Source organism: Dendrobates tinctorius, unplaced genomic scaffold (assembly GCF_039654945.1).
Source record: "Dendrobates tinctorius isolate UK_male_01 unplaced genomic scaffold, ASM3965494v1 ptg000296l, whole genome shotgun sequence".
NCBI lineage: Eukaryota > Metazoa > Chordata > Amphibia > Anura > Dendrobatidae > Dendrobates > Dendrobates tinctorius.
In genome coordinates this window covers 1,400,964-1,422,944 of record NW_027361963.1, presented here as the reverse complement: position 1 = coordinate 1,422,944, position 21,981 = coordinate 1,400,964, and the positions used below count along the sequence as shown (strand labels likewise).

At 45.9% G+C, this 21,981-nt stretch overlaps 1 protein-coding gene across 1 annotated transcript in view; it reads left to right on the top strand.

Annotated features, from left to right (window-relative positions):
• The window catches only part of LOC141073062 (uncharacterized), a 53,005-nt gene that overhangs the window by 9,614 nt on the left and 21,410 nt on the right, over positions 1-21,981 (top strand). Inside the window, exons 7-15 of the mRNA XM_073560378.1 lie at positions 2,237-2,334; positions 2,457-2,589; positions 17,025-17,349; positions 17,923-17,967; positions 19,320-19,446; positions 19,995-20,278; positions 20,434-20,632; positions 20,717-20,824; positions 20,915-21,051. Coding sequence (XP_073416479.1) covers positions 2,237-2,334; positions 2,457-2,589; positions 17,025-17,349; positions 17,923-17,967; positions 19,320-19,446; positions 19,995-20,278; positions 20,434-20,632; positions 20,717-20,824; positions 20,915-21,051 — 1,456 coding nt within the window. The remainder of the gene's footprint in view (positions 1-2,236; positions 2,335-2,456; positions 2,590-17,024; positions 17,350-17,922; positions 17,968-19,319; positions 19,447-19,994; positions 20,279-20,433; positions 20,633-20,716; positions 20,825-20,914; positions 21,052-21,981) is intronic.

Here is a 21,981-nt window from a genome sequence, read left to right as displayed (position 1 = left end):
CCCCCTCCCCCCAATCCTTGTACGCATGGCTTGGCTCACCCCCTCTCCCCAATCCTTGTATGCATGGCTGGGTTCACCACCTTCCCCCAATCCTTGTATTCATGGCTGGGCTCAACCCCTCCCCCCAATCCTTATATGCATGGCTGGGCTCACCCCCTTCCCCCAATCCTTATATGCATGGCTGGGCTCACCCCCTTCCCCCAATCCTTGTATGCATGGCTGGGCTCACCCCCTCCCCCCAATCCTTGTATGCATGGCTGGGCTCACCCCCTTCCCCCAATCCTTGTATGCATGGCTGGGCTCACCCCCCCCATCCTTGTATGCATGGCTGGGCTCACCCCCCCATCCCATCCTTGTATGCACGGCTGGGCTCACCCCCCCCATCCTTGTATGCACGGCTGGGCTCACCCCCCCATCCTTGTATGCACGGCTGGGCTCACCCCCCCCATCCTTGTATGCACGGCTGGGCTCACCCCCCATCCTTGTATGCACGGCTGGGCTCACCCCCCCATCCTTGTATGCACGGCTGGGCTCACCCCCCCCATCCTTGTATGCACGGCTGGGCTCACCCCCCCCATCCTTGTATGCACGGCTGGGCTCACCCCCCCCATCCTTGTATGCATGGCTGGGCTCACCCCCCCATCCTTGTATGCATGACTGCGCTCAACCCCCCATCCTTGTATGCATGGCTGGGCTCACCCCCCCATCCTTGTATGCATGGCTGGGCTCACCCCCCACCCCCCCATCCTTGTATGCATGGCTGGGCTCACCCCCCCCATCCTTGTATGCATGGCTGGGCTCACCCCCCCCATCCTTGTATGCACGGCTGGGCTCACCCCCCCATCCTTGTATGCGTGGCTGGGCTCACCCCCCCCCCCATCCTTGTATGCGTGGCTGGGCTCACCCCCCCCCATCCTTGTATGCGTGGCTGGGCTCACCCCCCCCCATCCTTGTATGCGTGGCTGGGCTCACCCCCCCCCCCCCATCCTTGTATGCGTGGCTGGGCTCACCCCCCCATCCTTGTATGCCTGGCTGGGCTCACCCCCCACCCCCCCATCCTTGTATGCATGGCTGGGCTCACCCCCCACCCCCCCATCCTTGTATGCATGGCTGGGCTCACCCCCCCATCCTTGTGTGCGTGGCTGGGCTCACCCCCCCTATCGTATGCATGGCTGGGCTCAACCCCCCCTATCGTATGCACGGCTGGGCTCACCCCCCCATCCTTGTATGCATGGCTGGGCTCACCCCCCACCCCCCCATCCTTGTATGCATGGCTGGGCTCACCCCCCCATCCTTGTGTGCGTGGCTGGGCTCACCCCCCTATCGTATGCACGGCTGGGCTCATTCCCCCCCCCCATCCTTGTATGCACAGCTGGGCTCACCCCCCCCCCCCCCATCCTTGTATGCACGGCTGGGCTCACCTCCCCCATCCTTGTATGCACGGCTGGGCTCACCCCCCCCCCATCCTTGTATGCATGGCTTGGCTCACCCCCCCATCCTTGTATGCGTGGCTAGGCTCACCACCCCCCCATCCTTGTATGCGTGGCTAGGCTCACCCCCCCCCATCCTTGTATGCGTGGCTAGGCTCACCCCCCCCCCCATCCTTGTATGCATGGCCGGGCTCACCCCCCCCATCCTTGTATGCGTGGCTGGGCTCACCCCCCATCCTTGTATGCGTGGCTGGGCTCACCCCCCCTATCGTATGCTTGACTGGGCTCACCCCCCCATCCTCGTATGCACGGCTGGGCACACCCCCCCCCCCCCCCCCCAACCTTGTATGTATGGCTGGTCTCACCCCACCCAATCCTTGTATGCATGGCTTGACTGGCTCACACCCCCCCCCTCCCCGCCGCCATCCTACTCACCCTACTCGCACGGTCCCTGCATCTCCGATGGTAGCGGCCATCTTCCTGTGCTGAGCGGTCACGTGGTTACCTCTCATTAAAATAATGAATATGCGCTCCACGCCTATGGGAGTGGAGACACGTGCATATTCATTACCTTAATGAGAGGTACCACGCGACCGCTGAGCACAGGAAGAAGATGCCAGTGCGGAGAATTTTTTTTTTTATTTTATTTTGCCTAAAATACTAAGGAAATTTGTCATGTTTAACTTAAGCCTTTAGAGATCTTTTTGTCTTCAACTTGCTTAATTGTTCACAATATCAGTAATTTTTTGCAGGAGAGCCCAAACTTTAACATGCCGCTGTATTCCATCACTCTGTGTTTCCTACAGATGGATCCAGGAGGATAAATCCACCAGATAGATGTCCCCGTCCTCTGTGTCCCCCGGACTGTCCAGAGGAGAATCGCAACATCCCGGAGGAGCATCAGGTAGACGGCGCTGAGCCCTGTACTGGATCTGTATATGGGGGGACATTTCTGATCAAGGTCATAGGTGTCACAGATTTTTGTGGTTTCTCGTATTGTGCTGATTGTTACATCTGATATATCAGGGGGAAGATCCGACTAAGAAGAAAGGGGAGCATGAGACAGAAGAAGCGATGACGAGGGGGGATCAGCCGTGTGTGAGTGATAGGATAGAGGAGAGTGATAGGATAGAGGAGATTCCGGGAGATGTTTCCACAGGTATGTCATAATGTCCAGTCTGTAATAATGACTTGTGCGTGACGATGATGATCCGGTGTGTGATATCGTGTGAAGTCTCCAGTGCAGTGGCTTTATTCACTGCTCACTACAGAAGTTTCCTGTGATGGCGCGACTGCTCCTGTACAGAGTCCGGCGGTGCACCGATGAATAACGGGGCCGCCTTCACACCTCTTAGTAATGATTTAGGAAGCGCATATTTAATTTTTCTAATTATACATTTGTTAATATTCCATCCTTTGCTTTCATATTTTTCTTACACAAGTCCCGTGCTGCCATATAAATGTCTGAGCTTGTGATTCAGACAGAACCTCTGGCTGAAGATTCATTATATTGAGGCAGATGGAGGCACTGTGGACACTCTCTGTTCTATGATTCGGCAATGACCGTCAATTTTAAACCTGCAAAAAAGGATGGCCGACCACAGTTTTTCGTAGCTCTGAAAAGGACACCTCTGAACAGAGGCCAGATAGAGACCAGAGTAACTCTGCTGCCTCATTATAGGGAATGGATTCCTTGGCGGTGTCATCTGAATCACGTGTTTTGTAGATTTTTTTTTTTCTTTAAACTCTGTTTATTAAATGCATAGTAGTACATACAGGCAATGATATCCAACAAATACCATAAATGTAATACTTAACCAAAAAAAAGAAAAAAAAACCCTCCCTCCCATCCCCACCGTGTGCGAACTGAACTCTCACATAACGTCAATGACTATGGTATTCGAACCTGATTATGAACTGTCTCAGGTAAGTACCATGAGGTGCGTTCCAGTTGTTTCCTCAATCTATCTTTAGTGTTGTCTGGTAATGTGGGAATGAACGACTCCCGTCTTTCGAAGAGTTTCCCGGTCTTTCTTTCTTTGCTAGTGTGTCTCTACCCAATCCATTTTAAGCAAAAAATTTTGGATTTGAAGCGTTAGTGGTGGTGACACTGGGTTTAACCAATGATGGCGGATACTCTATACCAAGCTGGGCTGTATACTACGCTGGGCTCTATACCACGCTATATACCATGCCGGTTTCTATACCACGCTATATACCATGCTGGGCTGTATACTATGCTGTATACCACGCTATATACCATGCTGGGCTGTATACCACGCTATATACCATGCTTGGCTCTATACCACGCTATATACCATGCTGGGCTGTATACTACGCTATATACCATGCTGGGCTGTATACCACGCTATATACCATGCTGGGCTGTATACCACGCTATATACCATGCTGGGCTCTATACCACGCTGTGTACCATGCTGGGCTCTATACCACGCTGTGTACCATGCTGGGCTCTATACCACGCTGTGTACCATGCTGGGCTCTATACCACGCTGTGTACCATGCTGGGCTATATACCACGCTGTGTACCATGCTGGGCTGTGTACCATGCTGGGCTGTGTACCATGCTGGGCTTTGTACCATGCTGGGCTGTATATCATGTTATATACCATGCTGGGCTGTATACCATGCTGGGCTGTATACCATGTGGTGCTGGGCTATATAATATGCGGCTGTGTTATATACCATGGGGGGTACATTTTTCATTATATTCTATGGGGGAGGCGGTTATATAATATGGGGGGCTACATTATATTCTATGGGGGGCTGTATTATATTTATTCTATTGGGGTGATTGCATCATACTCTGAGGGGGCTACATTATACTATATGAGGAGGCTACATTGTATTCTATGGGGGGCTGCATTATATTGTATGGGGGCTTCATTATACTATGAGGGGGCTACATTATATTCTGTAGGGGCTGCATTATACTGTATATGAGGAGGGCTACATTGTATTTTATGGAGGGGCTACATTATACTATATAAGGGGCTGCATTATACTCTGAGGGGGTTGCATATATTCTATGGAGGGGCTGCATTATACTATTTTGGGGGGCTGCATTATATTCTATGGGGGGGTTACATTATATTGTATGGCGGGGCTGCATTATGCTTTATGGGGTGGCTGCATTATACTATATGTGGGCTGCGTTATACTGTATCGAGTACTATGGGGAATACATTATATGAATAACTATGGGGTGAATTGTACTACATGGATGACTATGGCGGTGCATTAAACTATATGGAGGACTATGAGGAGTGTATTATACTATATGGAGGACTGAGCAGTGTATTTTAATATATGGAGGACTATGGGTAGTGTATTATACTATATGGAGGACTGAGGAGTGTATTATACTGTATGGAGGACTATGGGGTGTAAACTGTAGATGTGCTGCTGATAACATGTTACTGTGTGGTGATCCATTAGTGATGATTCTGTCCCCATCATTCTCTCTCAGATGGGGGAAAGAGGCCGGGAAACAAGCGTTGAATGACTTCAATATTGTCGATCACACTCATTTAGCGGCCTGAACTCAGCGCATGTAACTACAACCGAAATGCTTCTGTGTGATGTGCAATATGTTACAGTAGCATTTGGGGCCCCATTTTAAACTTTGCCTAGGGCCCCACTTTGCCTTAAACCGGCCCTGCCCACAAGTGATGGAGTATATCTGTATTAGCTGAACCACATTTGGAGCATGAGTAGGTAGTCCCTGGAGACATCTTTGATTGTATGTAAGGGGTTATATACAGTGCCCTGCGAAAGTATTCGGCCCCCTGTAACTTTTCAACCTTTTCCCACATATCATGCTTCAAACATAAAGATACCAAATGTAAATTTTTTGGTGAAGAATCAACAAGTGTAACACAATTGTGACGAAATAAATTTATTGTTATTTTAAATTTTTGTGGAAATTAAAATACTGAAAAGTGGGGCGTGCAATATTATTCAGCCCCTTTAACTTACCGTATTTTTCGCTTTATAAGACGCTCCGGATTATAAGACGCACCCCAAATTTTGAGGAGAAAAATAGGAAAAAAACTTTTTTTTTAATAAAATGGTGGTGCATCTTATAATCCATGCGTATTATTGCTTACTGGGGGTGGTGCTGGAGGAGGCCGGAGTGGAACATTGCTGCTGGGATGAGGGGGTGTTTTGATGTGCAGCTGCCGGTGTCTGATACTGCCGCCGCCCTTTGTCCCCTGATGCTTGCTGTCCCTCAGTGCTTGCCACCACCGCCGTGCTCTGTCCCATTCAGCGTGGGGGTGTCCAGTACTTGCTGCGGCGCTGTCCCCCGGTTCTTACCGCCACCGCCGCGCTCTGTCCCCCGATGGTTGCCGCCACCGCCGCTCTCTGTCCCGTTCAGCGTGGGGAGTCTCTGCCGCTTCATGCCTGCTTTCCTGTGGATTTCTTCCTGGAAAATGGCCGCCGCGCATGCCCAGATGGAGATCTCGGCACTGAAATCTCGGGAGATGAGAGCGCGGCGGTGGCGGCAACCACCGGGTGACAGCGTGGCGGTAAGAACCGGGGGACAGCGCCGCGGCAGCACAGAAAGGTATATCCTCTCTGTAAGACGCACCCTCATTTTCCCCTCAAATTTGGGGGAAAAAAAGTGCGTCTTACAAAGCGGAAAATACGGTAATACTTTGTTGCGCCACCTTTTGCTGCGGTTACAGCTGCAAGTCGCTTGGGGGATGTCTCTATCAGTTTTGTACATCGAGAGACTGAAATTCTTGCCCATTCTTCCTTGGCAAACAGCTCGAGCTCAGTGAGGTTGGATGGAGATCGTTTGTGAACAGCAGTTTTCAGCTCTTTCCACAGATTCTCGATTGGATTTTGGTCTGGACTTTGACTTGGCCATTCTAACAACTGGATACGTTTATTTGTGAACCATTCCATTGTAGATTTTGCTTTATGTTTGGGATCTTTGTCTTGTTGGAAGACAAATCTCCGTCCCAGTCTCGGGTCTTTTGCAGACTCCAACAGGTTTTCTTCAAGAATGGTCCTGCATTTGACCCCATCCATCTTCCCCTCAAATTTAACCATCTTCCCTGTCCCTGCTGAAGAAAAGCAGGCCCAAACCATGATGCTGCCACCACCACGTTTGACAGTGGGGATGGTGTGTTCAGAGTGATGAAGCATGATATGTGGGAAAAGGTTGAAAAGTTCCAGGGGGCCGAATAATTTCACAAGGCACTGTATGCCCTATAGAATATCAGCAAAGCCATGTCAGTGCAGCTATTATAAGGGATCATTTTCTTTTGGGTCAGTTTGGCTTTTAGAAAGTCTTCCATTTTAGACCCTGGCATATCCTCTCTTCACTTGCCTGGACCCTTCAATTTCCCTTCCCAAAACCCTCGCATCCTTATTATTGAGTAGATTTTGGTTGTGGATGAAATTTGGGATAAAGTTCCATTAAATAAAGGTGTCTAGATGCCTCCCTAATTTGGGTTCTGAACTCTTCGTGCTAACCACCTGCGCCAGGCTACGCGCCTGTAGAAAGATAAAGGGTTTGCCCATAAGTGCTGAAAACCTTTGTGACGCCCTGTCGAAAGTGAGCAGCGAGAAGTCGTCATTCATTAAATTTTCTACTTTAGTACAACCCTGTGTCTCTAGTACTTTGTATATCAAAGAAGGTTTCCCTCCCAGAAATCGAGGATGACCCACGAATGGCTGAAATAGGGAAGAGTAGATATCAAGCCCACATAGTTTTCGAACCCTACGCCAAGTAAGAATTGTGGACCAGAGTGTTGGGTGTTCCTTAACCCCTTCCTGACCTTACTGCCATACTAGTTGTGCTCTGCGGGAACTGCATTTCTGCCCGCAGCAGTACTAGTACTGTGTGAGGCCGCGGTGATCGGGTGCAGGTGTCATCTGTATGTGACAGCTGACACCCCGCAGCAACGCCCACGATCGGTTCTAGCACCGATCGTGGGCATTTAACCCCTCTGATGCCGCTGTCAGTACTGACAGCGACGTAGAGAAGCATCACGCAGGGAGGGGGCTCCCTGCGTGCTCCCACCGGAACAACGCGATGCGATCGCGTTGTTCTGGAGGTCTCCATGGAGACCCCCCCCCCCCCAGCTCCAAGATGGCCGCAGGGTCCTTCCAGGTCCTTCAGTGAGGTGGCTTGCGAGCGCCTGCTGAAAGTAGGCGCCGGCAAGCTTCCTTCACTGCCTGTCAGTTTGCTGATCTGACGCTGTGCTGTGCAAAGTGTCAGATCAACGATCTGACTTTATATAGTCATGTCTCACCCTGCGACAATGTAATAAAGTTAAAAATGAAAAAATTAAATATTTTACCAATAAATACATTTATGTACTCTATATACTCGTGTATAAAATGACCCCCCCCCCCCCTAATTTTGCCACAAAAAACTGGGAAAACTTATTGACTCGCGTATAAGCCTAGTCTGGAAAATGCAGCAGCTACTGGTAAATTTCAAAAATAAAAATAGATACCAATAAAAGTAAAATTAATTGAGACATCAGTAGGTTAAATGTTTTTGAATATCCATATTGAATCAGGAGCCCCATATAATGCTCCATACAGTTCATGATGGCCCCATAAGATGCTCCATACTAAATACACCCCATATAATGCTGTACAAAGGTTAATAATGGCCCCATAAGATGCTCCATAGAATAGTATGCCCCATAAGATGCTCCATAAAGGTTATGCCCCCATAAGATGCTCCATATATTATGCCCCCATAAGATGCTCCATAGATTATGCCCCCATAAAATGCTCCATAGATTATTCCCCATAAGATGCTCCATAGATTATTCCCCCATAAGATGCTCCATACAAAATACACCCCATGTAATGCTCCATAAAGGTTAATAATGCCCCCATAAGATGCTCTACAGAATAATATGCCCCATATAATGTTCCATAAAGGTTATGCCCCCATAAGATGCTCCATATATTATGCCCTCATATGATACTCCATAGATTATGCCCTCATATGCTGCTCCATAGAATATGCCCTCATATGCTGCTCCATAGAATATGCCCGCATATGCTGCTCCATAGAATATGCCCGCATATGCTGCTCCATAGAATATGCCCGCATATGCTGCTCCATAGAATATGCCCGCATATGCTGCTCCATAGAATATGCCCGCATATGCTGCTCCATAGAATATGCCCCCATATCCTTCTCCATAGAATATGCCCCCATATGCTGCTCCATAGAATATGCCCCCATATGCTGCTCCATAGAATATGCCCCCATATGCTGCTCCATAGAATATGCCCCCATATGCTACCCCAATAAGATGCTTCATATGTTATGCCTCCATATGCTGCTGCTGCAAAAAAAAAGCCATACTCTCCTCTCCTGCTCAGGACCCAGCACCTGAGATATTCAGCTCTCCTGGGTCCATCGTTGCTCGCCGCTTCCTGTGTCAGTGACTGTTCAGCCAGCAGAGGGCGCGGCGCGCACTAACCACGTCACCGTGCCCTTTGCTGCCTAAACGTCACTGACACAGGACGCAGCAGACAGCAATGAGCAGCGATGGACATTGGATATACTTTACCCCCTCCTGGTGCGGTCTCTGCAGCCCCGCTTCTCCCACGGTCTGCCTTCAGCGGTCACGTCGTACCGCTCATTACACTCATGAATATGCGCATATTCATGAGTGTAATGAGCGGTACCACGTGACCGCTGAAGGCAGGAAGGGAGACCGTGGGAGAAGCGGGGGGGCTGCGGAGACCGCACCAGGAGCGGTAAGTATGATCTCTGACACCCCCGCTCCTCCTCCCCCACCGACCCCCCCCAGGTATATGACTCGTGTATAAGCCGAGAGGGGGACTTTCAGCCCAAAAAGATGGGCTGAAAATCTCTGCTTATACACGAGTACGCGAGCTCAACGATCACTGGGTTTTGGCCGTTGCAGCTGAAAAGAGGAAATCGGAAAACCAGGGGAAGAGTCTTGAGGAGATCATTTGCATATTCCCAGTGCCTTCTGGGATAAGTGAAGAGTCTCCGCGAGCTCAACGATCACTGGGTTTTGGCCGTTGCAGCTGAAAAGAGGAAATCGGAAAAACCGCGCGCCGATAGGCGCGCGAATTTTGGCTCATCTTTCATCGTTTTTAAGAAATCTCAAGATGGAAGAGGCCAGGAGCCATTTGGTGAGCTGCATTTCTTGCTACATGTTCACAGATTTACCAGTGGAAAAGCCAAACTTCACATGCCACAAATGCAAGCTTGTGACCCTGTTGGAGGAAAAGTTGCAAAATCTCGAAGAGAGGTTAGCTACGTTGAAGATCATTAAGGAAGGTGAAGAGTTCTTGGACAGAGCAGAATTATCTCTTCATGATACAGAAAGAGAAGAAATTCGAAGTGCACCTGAAGAAACAGAGGAATGGAGACATGTGACCCAGAGAAGCAGGAGGATCAGGAGGCAGTCAGCACCCATACTGCTCAGAAACCAGTACCAGGCTCTCACGCAGGAAAACGATGAAGAAATACATCAGGATAAGACTTTGCCAACAAACAGCAACCTTGTACGCCTTCAGAGTCCTCCTGGATGGAGAAAGAAAAATGTTGTGAAGAAGAAACGGAGAGTGGTGGTCATGGGGGATTCCCTGTTGAGAGGAACAGAGGCCGCTATCTGCAGACCGGATATAACTTCAAGAGAAATGTGCTGTCTTCCAGGTGCAAAAATTAAAGATGTGTCTGACAGGATATCAGGACTCTTCAGACCTACAGATGACTACCCATTCCTGCTACTACATGTGGGGACAAATGACACCGCAAGAAACGACCTGGAAACCATCTGCAGAGACTTTGAAGACTTAGGCAAGAAAGTGAAAGAACTGGGAGCGCAGGTGGTCTTCTCTTCCATCCTCCCAGTGGATGGCCATGGAACAAGGAGGTGGAATAAGATTCTGCAGGTGAACAACTGGCTACGTCGATGGTGCCGTCAGCAACGATTTGGATTTCTGGATCACGGAGTGAACTACTTATAAGATGGACTACTTGCTAGAGATGGGGTGCACCTTACGAAGACTGGAAAGCAGGTATTTGGAAGTCGCCTTGCTACACTTGTAAGGAGAGCTTTAAACTAGAACAACATGGGAAGGGAAGCAAAAGACCAGAAAAAGCCATACACCTGACAAATGCTATTGAGAACTCTGCTATTAGAAGTGGAAAGGAAGAACAAAGACGAAAGAATCTAATTAATAAAAATATTGGAGAAAGAGAAACCAATCACAAACTAAAATGTTTCTATACTAATGCACAAAGCATGGGCAACAAACAAGGAGAATTGGAACTACTAACACAGGAAAAGAAATATGATGTCATTGGAATCACTGAAACTTGGTGGGACAATACACATGATTGGAATACAAGACTAGAAGGATACAACTTATTTGCAAGAAACAGACTTGATAAACGAGGAGGGGGTGTCGCATTGTATGTTAGAAATGCGTATATCTGCACAGAGATTGAAGCTTCAGAGACTGGGAGTTCTGTGGAAACTGTTTGGGTAAGAATACAAGGACAGAACAATGGAAAGGACACCATTGTAGGCATTTACTACAGGCCGCCTGTGCAAGCCGAAGATATAGATGAACTCTTTATGCATCAAATGGCCAAGTTCTCCAAAAAATATGACATAGTTGTCACGGGAGATTTCAACTATCCAGACATTTGTTGGGAATCTCTCTCAGGCAAAACTAACAGGTCAAGGAAATTCTTATCCTCTCTTGCTGACAACTTTATCTTCCAAAAGGTAGGGGAGAAAACAAGGGGAACTGCTACCTTGGATCTAATCCTTATAAACAGGGAGGAAATGGTTGAGGAGGTAAAAGTGGCTGGGACCGTAGGAGGTAGCGACCATGCTATTTTAGAATTTTGGATAACTAGAGGCGGAAGACCTGTGAAGACTCAGACGTCAAGGTTAGATTTCAGAAAGGCAGATTTTAAGGGATTCAGAAAGAGAATTGGAGGGATCCAATGGCTGGATATCCTTAAAGACAAAAATGTCCAGGAAGGATGGGAAATCTTGAAAAATGAAATTCTCAAAGCACAGTTGTTAACAATTCCGAAAAGAGGGAAGAATAGGAAGCATTTAAGGAAACCAGGATGGATGAACACAGAACTTAAGCACATGCTAAAAAGGAAGAAAAAAATGTTTATAAAATGGAAAGAGGGAGGCATATCTAAAGAAGAATATAATGCTGTCTGCAGAACCTGCAGGGCACAAATCAGATTAGCTAAAGCTGAAAATGAATTGAGGCTTGCAAGAGATGTCAAAAGCAATAATAAAGGATTTTGGGGATATGTCAAAAGTAAAAGAAAAGTCAAAGATGCTATAGGATTTTTACAGGATGAAAATGATGAAATGGTAAGACAGGATGTTGAGAAGGCTGAACTTTTAAATTCCTATTTTGCATCTGTTTTCTCTCAGAAAGGAAATGTAACATCAACTGTTATTCACTGTCCTATTAAGGGAATAGAAGAATCCAGGATATCTATAAACAGAAAGATAGTGAGGAAACACTTAGCTAACCTAAATGAATTCAAGTCTCCAGGTCCAGATGAATTACACCCCAGAGTACTGAAGGAGATAGCAGAAGAAATTTTTGAACCCCTCTCCATAATCTTTGAAAATTCTTGGAGAACAGGAGAAGTGCCAGAAGACTGGAGAAGAGCAAATGTTGTTCCTATCTTCAAAAAGGGGAAGAAGGTGGACCCAGGCAACTATAGGCCGGTGAGTCTGACTTCTATACCAGGAAAGATCTTTGAACAAATTATTAAACAACATGTATGTCAATACCTGGATAAGAATGAAGTGATTAAACAGAGTCAGCATGGGTTTGTAACTAATAAGTCATGTCAGACTAATTTAATTTCCTTCTATGACGGTATTACTGATTGGGTGGATCAAGGAAATGCTGTAGATATAGTATATCTTGACTTCAGCAAAGCATTTGACAAAGTCTCTCATACAATCCTTATTGAAAAAATGACTAAGTATGGAATGGACAAGGCAACTGTTAGGTGGATTCATAACTGGCTTAGTGATCGGACCCAAAGAGTGGTCGTAAATGCCTGCACATCCAGTTGGAAGAATGTCTCAAGTGGGGTACCACAGGGCTCTGTCCTGGGCCCTGTATTGTTCAACATCTTTATCAACGATTTAGATGAAGGAATTGAGGGTAAACTGATTAAATTTGCTGATGACACAAAGCTAGGAGGGATAGCTAATACTAGAGAAGAGAGAGAGAGGATTCATAAAGATTTTAAATAAACTGGAGAAGTGGGCAGCAACTAACAGAATGGTTTTTAACAGGGAGAAATGCAAAGTACTACATCTGGGCAATAAAAATGAAAAAAGCATATATAGAATGGGAGGAATAGGGCTAAGTGACAGCACATGTGAAAGACTTGGGTATACTAATAGATCACAGACTGAATATGAGTCAACAGTGTGATGCAGCAGCAAAAAAGGCAAATGCAATTCTAGGATGTATTAACAGAAGCATACAGTCTAGATCACGTGAAGTAATTATTTCCCTCTACTCCTCTTTGGTCAGACCTCATCTGGAATATTGTGTCCAATTTTGGGCACCACATTTTAAAAAAGACATCAACAAACTGGAGCAAGTTCAGAAAAGAGCGACCAGAATGGTGACCGGTCTGCAAACCCTGTCTTATGAGGAAAGGTTGCAGGATTTGGGAATGTTTAGTTTGCAAAAGAGAAGACTGAGAGGAGACTTAATAGCTGTCTACAAATATCTAAAGGGCTGTCACATTGTAGAAGGATCAACTTTATTCTCATTTGCACAAGGAAAGACTAGAAGCAATGGGATGAAGCTGAATGGGAGGAGACACAGATTAGATATTAGAAAAATCTTTTTGACAGTTAGAGTGATCAATGAGTGGAACAGGCTGCCATGAGAAGTGGTGAGTTCTCCTTCAATGGAAGTCTTCAAACAGAGGCTGGACAGACATCTAACTAGGATGATTTAGCGAATCCTGCTTTGAGCAGGGGGTTGGACCAGATGGCCCAGGAGGTCCCTTCCAACTCTACCATTCTATGATTCAGTAACTAAAAAAACAATATAAGTACACATATTTGGTATTGCCGCACCCACAACGACTCTCCCTATAAAACTATCTCACTAGTTAATCCCTTCACTGAACACCGTAAAAACATAAATTAAAAACTAGACAAAAAACAATGCTTTATCATCATACCGCCAAACAAAAAGTGCAATAAAACGTGATAAAAAAGATGAATATAAATAAACATGGTACCGCTGAAAACGTCATCTTGTCCCACAAAAAAACAAGCCGCCACACAGCGTCATCAGCAAAAAAAAAAATATATAGCTCGCAGAATAAAGCGATGCAAAAATAATTTTTTCTATAAAATAGTTTTTATTGTGTAAAAATGCAAAAACATAAAACAATTATACAAATGAGGTATCGCTGTAATCGTACTGACCCGAAGAATAAAACGGCTTTATCAATTTTACCATACGCGGAACGGTGTAAAGGCCCCCCCCAAAAGAAATTCATGAAGTGCTGGTTTTTGTTCATTCTGCCTCCCAAAAATCGGAATAAAAAGCGATCAAAAAATGTCACGTGCCCAAAAATGGTACCAATAAAACAGTTAACTCTTCCCGCAAAAAACAAGACCTCACATGACTCTGTGGGTCAAAATATGGAAAAATTATAGCTCTCAAAATGTGGTGACGCAAAAAATATTTTTTGCAATAAAAAGCGTGTCTTAGCGTGTGACAGCTGCCAAACATAAAAACAAGCTATAAATAGTAAATCAAACCCCCCTTTATCAACCCCTTATTTAGGGAAAAATAATAAAATTAAAAAAAAAGTATTTTCTTTTTCCCATTAGGGTTAGGGCTGAGATTAGGGTTAGGGGTCTGTTGGGGTTAGGGTTAGAGTTAGAATTGGGGGTTTCCACTGTTTGGGCAGATCAGGTGCTCTCCAAACACGAAATGCTGATCTCAATTCCATCCAATTTTGCGTTGAAAAAGTCAAATGGCGCTCCTTCCCTTCCAAGCTCTGCCATGCGCCCAAACACTGGTTTACCCCCACATATCAGGTATCGGCGTACTCAGGACAAAATGTACAACTTTTGGGGTCCAATATCGCCTGTTACCCTTGGGAAAAATAAAACAAATTGGATCTGAAGTAAAAATTTAAACATACAAGTTTATTGACCCTTCAGGTGCTTCACAGGAATTTTTTGAATGTTTAAAAAAAATGAACATTTAACTTTTTTTCACAAAATACTTCAGGTCCAATATTTTTTTTATTTTACCAAGGGTAACAGGAGAAATTGGACTACAAAAGTTATTGTGCAATTTGTCCTTACTACGCTGATATCTGATATGTGGGAGGGAACCAGTTTCGGCGCATGGCAGAGCTCAGAAGGGAAAGAGCCCCGTTTGACTTTTTCTGCGCAAAATTGGCTGGAATTCAGATCAGACGCCATGTCACGTTTGGAGAGCCCCTGATGTTCCTAAACAGTGGAAACCCCCCACAAGTGACCCCATTTTGGAAACTAGACCCCCAAGGAACTTATCTAGATATGTGGTGAGAACTTTGAACCCCCAAAGGCTTCACATAAGTTTATAACGTACAGCCGTACAATTAAAAAAAAAAAAAAAAATCATTTTTTCCAACAAAAATGATCTTTTCACCCCCAATTGTTTTCCCAAGGGAAACAGGACCCCAAAACTTGTTGTGCAATTTTTCCTGAGCACCCTAAAACCCTATATGTCGGGATAAACCGCTGTTTGGGCGCATGGGAGCGCCGTTTGACGCAAAATTGGCAGGAATTGAGATCGGGCGCCATGTTGCGTTTGGAGAGCCCCTGATGTGCCTGAACAGTGGAAACCCCCCCAAGGAATTTATCTAGATGTGTGGTGAGCACTTTGAACCCCCAAGTGCTTCACAGAAATTTATAACGTAGAGCGATAAAAATAAAAAAATCATATTTTTTTCCCACAAAAATGATATTTTTGCCCCCAATTTTTTTTTTCCTAAGGGTAACAGGAGAAATTGGACCCCAAAAGTTGTTGTGCAATTTGTCCTGAGTACGTTGATACCACATATGTGGGGTAAACCACTGTTTGGGCGCATGGCAGAGCTTGGAAGGGAAGGAGCGTCGTTTGACTTTTTCAAAGCAGAATTGACTGGAATTGAGATCAGACGCCATGTCGCGTTTGGAGAGCCCCTGATGTGCCCAAACAGTGGAAACCCCCCAATTCTAACTCCAACCCTAACCCAACACACCCCTAACCCTAATCTCAGCCCTAGCCCTAACCCTAATGGGAAAATGGAAATAAATATTTTTTCTTTTTATTTTATTATTTTTCCCTAACTAAGGGGGTGATAACGGGGGGTTTGATTTACTATTTATGCCGGTTTTTATTTTTGGCAGCTGTCACACGCTAAAAGATGCTTTTTATTGTAAAAATAGTTTTTGCATCACCACATTTTGAGAGCTATAATTTTTCCATATTTTGACCCACCGAGTCATGTGAGGTCTTATTTTTTGCGGGACGAGTTGACGTTTTTATTGGTACCATTTTTGGGTACGTGACATTTTTTGATCGCTGTTTATTCAGATTTTTGGGACGCAGAATGAACAAAAACCAGCGTTTCGTGAATTTCTTTTGGGGGGGCGTTTACACCATTCCGCGTGTGGTAAAATTGATAAAGCGCTTTTATTCTTGGGGTCAGGACGGTTACAGCGATACCTCATTTATGTCGTCTTTTATGTTTTGGCGCTTTTATACAATAAAAACAATTTTATATAAAAAATTATTTTGCTTCGCTTTATTCTGCGAGCTATAACTTTTCTATTTTTTCGCTGATGACGCTGTGTGGCGGCTCGTTTTTTGCGGGACAAGATGACATTTTCAGCGGTACCATGGATATTTATATCCGTCTTTTTGATCGCGTGTTATTGCACTTTTTGTTCGGCGGTATGATGATAAAGCATTGTTTTTTGCCTTGTGTGCCAGGTGGGGACATCACTGTATAGTGTCAGATGCTGATCTGACACTTTGCAGTGCACTCTGTCAGATCAGCGATCTGACAGGCACTGCTGGAGGCTTTCTCAGCGCCTGCTCGCAGCTGGCACTGAGAAAGCCGCCTCCCTGCAGGACCTCGAAGGCCCCCGCGGCCATACTGGATCCGGGGGCTTGCAGGGAGGAGGCCCTTGGAGCAGCGCGAGCACATCGCGTTGCTCCGAGGGTCTCAGGGAAGCACGCAGGGAGCCCCCCCTGTGCGATTCTTCTCTTTGCCCCCGCAGTGTGCCAGGGGTTAATGTGCCTGGCATATAGTGCCGGGTGTCAGCTGTGATAATCAGCTGACACCCGGTCACGATCAGCTGCGCTCCCCCCATGAGCGCCGCTGATCACATATGACATACTATACCGTCCATGGGCATTAAGGCCCAGGGCACATGGACGGGATAGTACGTCATATGGCAGAAAGGGGTAAAGTACAGAATTGACCACATTTTTTGCTTCAATTTTTTGTTCCTAACTTCCTCCTCTAAAACCTAGGTGCGTCTTGTGGTCCGGTGCGACTTCTAGACCGAATGATGTCTAAAAGGCAGTTCAAACAACTTTTTTGCAAGATGTGCAAGACTTTACAGCGCAACTTATCTAGGCATCTGTGCAAGACCTGCATGAAAACGGCTTCTGAAGAGGAGCGCAACAACGTTTTGAAGGAAGCAAAGAGGAAACAGAACAATATCATTAAATATTTATCTGCAGTTCCATATAACTCCCTCGATTTCAAGAAGAGCAAGTTTGAAGATCCCAAGGAATTTTTTGCAGATTTTTTGGAGGGCCGTGGATGCACGGTCTTCAATAGGCCCTCAATAAGGTAAATATACAGCTCCTTCTACCCTTATGGAAAGCTGGGTGGCAGATACATGTGTGCCAGAAGAAGGTGGAGATCTGGGCAGCAGCTGTAGATGCATGATCCACGGGGAGTCGCCTATTTGTTTTCCAATGCGGCAAATCTGTGCATTCAACTGAATAAACTGCATTTTTAGTGTTCTTCAGCACAGATTAGGGCACTAAAAAGCAGTGTGGACATACCTTCAATTTAAAATAATAGGGTTTAGTGTATTGAGTTTGTTAGGGTACGATCACATTGCATTTTATGACTCAATCTGCGCCAGGGAACATTCAAAAGTTGCTTCCAATTTCTTTGCATAAAGACACGGATTTGTGCACCCAGCTACGGGTGACGCGACCACTTTTTGTAAAATCAGCTTGTCAACAGACAAGCCAATGATGTCTTAGTGCCCCATGACAGGTAACCTGTCCTATAGCACGAAGTTAATGTAAAGCTGGGTGGGATCTTCAGAGGTGAGATGCCGGGTGGAAAGGTAAGTGGCGGATATGAAAGTCTTTACAAAGTACCAATGCAGATTTACCTTCATCTCCTTAGGACCCCAGATTGTGACGCAGCCGGCGTCAGCGGTGAAACCTCTCAGTAAGTTCCATTTACCATTAGGCTTCTGTACTGTGTAACAGATGAATTATTATAAGTAGGCATGTGCAGATATATCTTTGTGTACATAAGTTATTTAAAGTGAATCTGTCACCCATATTTAGTGATATCATGTAAAGATATCACTAAATTGTGCGTCCCATAAGGATTCTATTCGGGCTTTTGACTCCCCCCGACCCCGCACCTTTGAGGCATAAATACCTTTTTAGCTTGTTGGGGATGCATGCAAATCGCCCCGGTCCGATGGGCGTGGCTTAGTAGTCTCCCCCCCCCCCCCCCACACACACACACATCCTCGGCTTGCTTCACGTACTCTTCGTCTGTGAATACCACAGACGCCGTTGGTTTCCGCGCTTGTGCAATGTAAAGGCCCCCGGCGCCTGCGCAGTATGCTTTGCCCAACTGTGGGCGATGCCTATAAGCGCTACTGCGCAAGCGCCGGTATTTTCCAGCGCGGTCTATGCCCCGGAAGTGTGTCCACACATGCGCCGGGGGCCTTTACATTGTGGAAGCGCGGAAACCAACAGCGTCTGTGGTATTCACAGACGAATATTACGTGAAGCAAGCCGAGGAGGTGGTGGGGGGGGAGAAGACCACTAACCCACGCCCATCGGACCGGGCCGCGGCGATTTGCATGCATCCCCAACGAGCTTAAAAAGGTATTTATGCCTCAAAGGTGCGGGGTCGGGGGGAGACAAAAGCCCTCATAGAATCCTTATGGGACACACAATTTAGTGATATCTTTACATGATATCACTAAATATGGGTGACCGATTCCCTTTAATCGGATAGCAGGGTACACGGACGCTGTCTGGATCATCTCAGTATCTGGTGAATATATACATGCCAACTCCTAATGTATGTTGCATGCATTAGGCAATCATCACTGCCAGCAGGTATACAGGGTGGTCCCGGGGGCCGGCCATGTGTCCTCTTCCTGGTTGAGTCGTGTGACATATACACGCAATGTGCGTTATACATCATGCAGGCAAATCTCTCCTGGGTCTCCATGCATTGTGTGCCTACACTCTTGACTCAACCAGAACAAAAAAAAAAGAGCATGCAGCCGGTCCCTGGGACCTCAGAACCATGGTAAATGGTGTTTTTTTGGGTAGTGATGGGGATGGTCTGGCCAAAGAAGGTGGCTGCCTTTGGTGGATGGGAAGTCCTCACCTTGTCTCCGGTGACGCTCTGCGTATGGACTGTGTAATCAGATCTTGATCAGTGGCGTAGCTTGAAGCTCATGGGCCCTGATGGAGAAAAAAGAATGTTTAACAAGAATTCTAAGCAAAGAAAACCTACTATGTGCCCTAATGTGCCTATATCTGTTTCAGGTTATACCTGCGAAAAAATTTGTCACAGGCCAGGTTGCGACAGAAACACGATGTAACATCTCCGGTGTTGACAAGTTTTAAAGAATCTTTACAGAAGACCCATTCCGAGGTTTCTGTGGAGCGAATGGCAAGTTTGATGTGCCGTCAGGCTGCGTGTAGCTGATTAATACGCCTTAGGCCTGTTTTACACATCAGTTTTTACTGTCAGTTGTAATCCGCCAAAATGGCGGAAAACGGATCCGCCTGCGTACAGACATCAATGGGTGGCACCGGACCGTTTTTTTTGACGGATCCGGCGAAGGAAGAAATTTAAAGGAACCGCTGTCGGAGAGAGATTTTTTCTCAGCCACCAGACCGGGATTTAGGGTTAAATTTACTCCAAAGGCGATTCTGCTGCGCATGCGCAGTGTAAAGTGCGGATCCGGCCAGCCAGAAAAACGTTGCATTGTCCGTCCAGTCTTGTCAGCGGATGCCAAAATCTTGGCGGATCCGCAAAAAAACGGATCCAACGGTATCGGTAATACAAGTCTATGGGGAAAAAAACGGATCCGCCAAGAAAAACGGCGGATCCATTTTTTTGCCAAACGGCGGATCTTGACTGATGGAGACAAATGGAAGTGTGAAACAGGCCTAAGAATGCTCCAATCCTAATGTATGTCGTGTGCTTAATTTCAGGTAGACAATGTGGCCAGATTTCTTTCTTATGTCAGCCCTAGGGAAATCACCCCAAATTTTATGAAGGAACTTGATAAGACCATGGCCTATTTTGATGCACTGTCAAAACTCAAAAGAGGTGAAAAAACCATGAAAAAATATATCGGAAATGTGCGCCAATTGGTTTTGTTTCTGACTGGTGACCTGGATGAGGAAGCCAAAATCCACGCAAAATCTTTTCTAGAGGGATTAAAAAAAATTGAACAGGGACTCAATGAGAAGAAACCTAAAAGCCTGAAAAATGGGTAAGCATTGGATAGTCATTGCGTTGTGCTTTCTGCAAATTATCCAAGTATTCATACAGAATGTGCAAATGTATGTATGGAATTAATAGCGCCATATAAATGGATAAATATTATTATAACTTGTCGTTTTTTTTCTCTCTCCATGACACATACAGGTTGGGTCTCCTGCCGCTCACAAATGCAGAATGCTGCAAAATACTAAAAGCGTCTAAAAAAAATGTGACCGCCATCTTTGAGAAGGCGAGGTCGGATCAAATACTTAGTGACACTGACAAGGCTCTGGTTGGATACCACCTCATGGCACTCCTCATTTTAAGACACAGGCGTAGACCATCTGTGCCAAAAACGCTAACAGTAAGCTACTTCCAGTGATCCCGCTGTTCACGCATAGGTCGCTGGGTCATATATAATGTATTTTGTTTGGTTCATATCCGATAGGTAAAAGAATGGCTGCAAAGGAAGCAGGTACAAGACAATGATGACCGATCCTTCGCAGCCGTTTACACAGGACGGGATGTAATTATAATGGACAGTGAGGAGGAGAAGGTGAGTGAAGTCCTAGGAGAAACATGAAGAGAATAGATTCCAGCGTTTACACAGAACAATCATATCTATAACCCAATGTCTCACTAACAGCTTTTCAGCACGTATTTCGAGAAGATACGACCAACGCTTGAGAAACCGCAATCAACCACTGTGCTGCAGTTTTTTCTTTCCTTAACTGGCCAAGAAGTTAAAAATCCCACAAAAGACCTGGAGCGCTTCCATAACAAGTAACTGGAAAGGGGGGGAAACGCAGGGCCTTGTTTTTGAAAATAAAGCGGAGGGGGGGGGGGGACAATACAGTTTTGCAGTCTTAAATTGCTCAGGTAAAGTTGTTCTGTGCTTAGTTGCTCCAGGCAATTTTTATTTTCGATTGTATGGATAAATTTTCGATATAGTGTTAGAGGCCCTTTAACCCCTCTCTGACATCCGATGCACTATCCCATCCATGTGCCCTGGGCCTGTCTGACCATGGACGGTATAGTACGTCATCGAGATCGGCCGTGCACATGGGAGGTGTGCAGGCGATTCTGGCTGGGTGTCAGCTGATTCTCACACCTGACACCCGGCACTAAGTGGCAGGAGCGGTCACAGACTGAACACAATCACAGCATTCCGGGAGCAGGCATAGGACTGACGGACCCTCTGGCTTTGAATCAGAGACCCTGCGATGTGACACAGGGTCCCAATCACTGTCATGGTAACCCAAGCTGAGAAATTCCCTGTCATGATCAGGAAGTCTCTCAGGTCAGTGCAGTAAGCACAACGGTGATAGCTTCTGTAGCATGGGGATACTGCTTCATCTGCATGCTATAGAAGCGATCAGCCTGCAAAAAAAGATTGTCCCACTATGGGACAAAGTGTAAGAGTCAGAATAAATGTAAAAAAAATTTAATTGTAAAAATATTTTTTAAAAAAATCAATATTTATTCTATTAATAAATATTTGAATGAAAAAAACCTTAACAATAAAAGTACACATATTTGGTATCGCCGTATTGACCTGACCTAGAAAACTATCCTGCTAGTTAACCCCTTTAGTGAACACCATAAAAAAGGGCAAAAAAAAATGCTTTATTATCATACCACCAAACAAAAAGTGGAATAACACGCAATCAAAAAGACGGATGTAAATAAAAATGGCACCGCTGAAAACGTCAT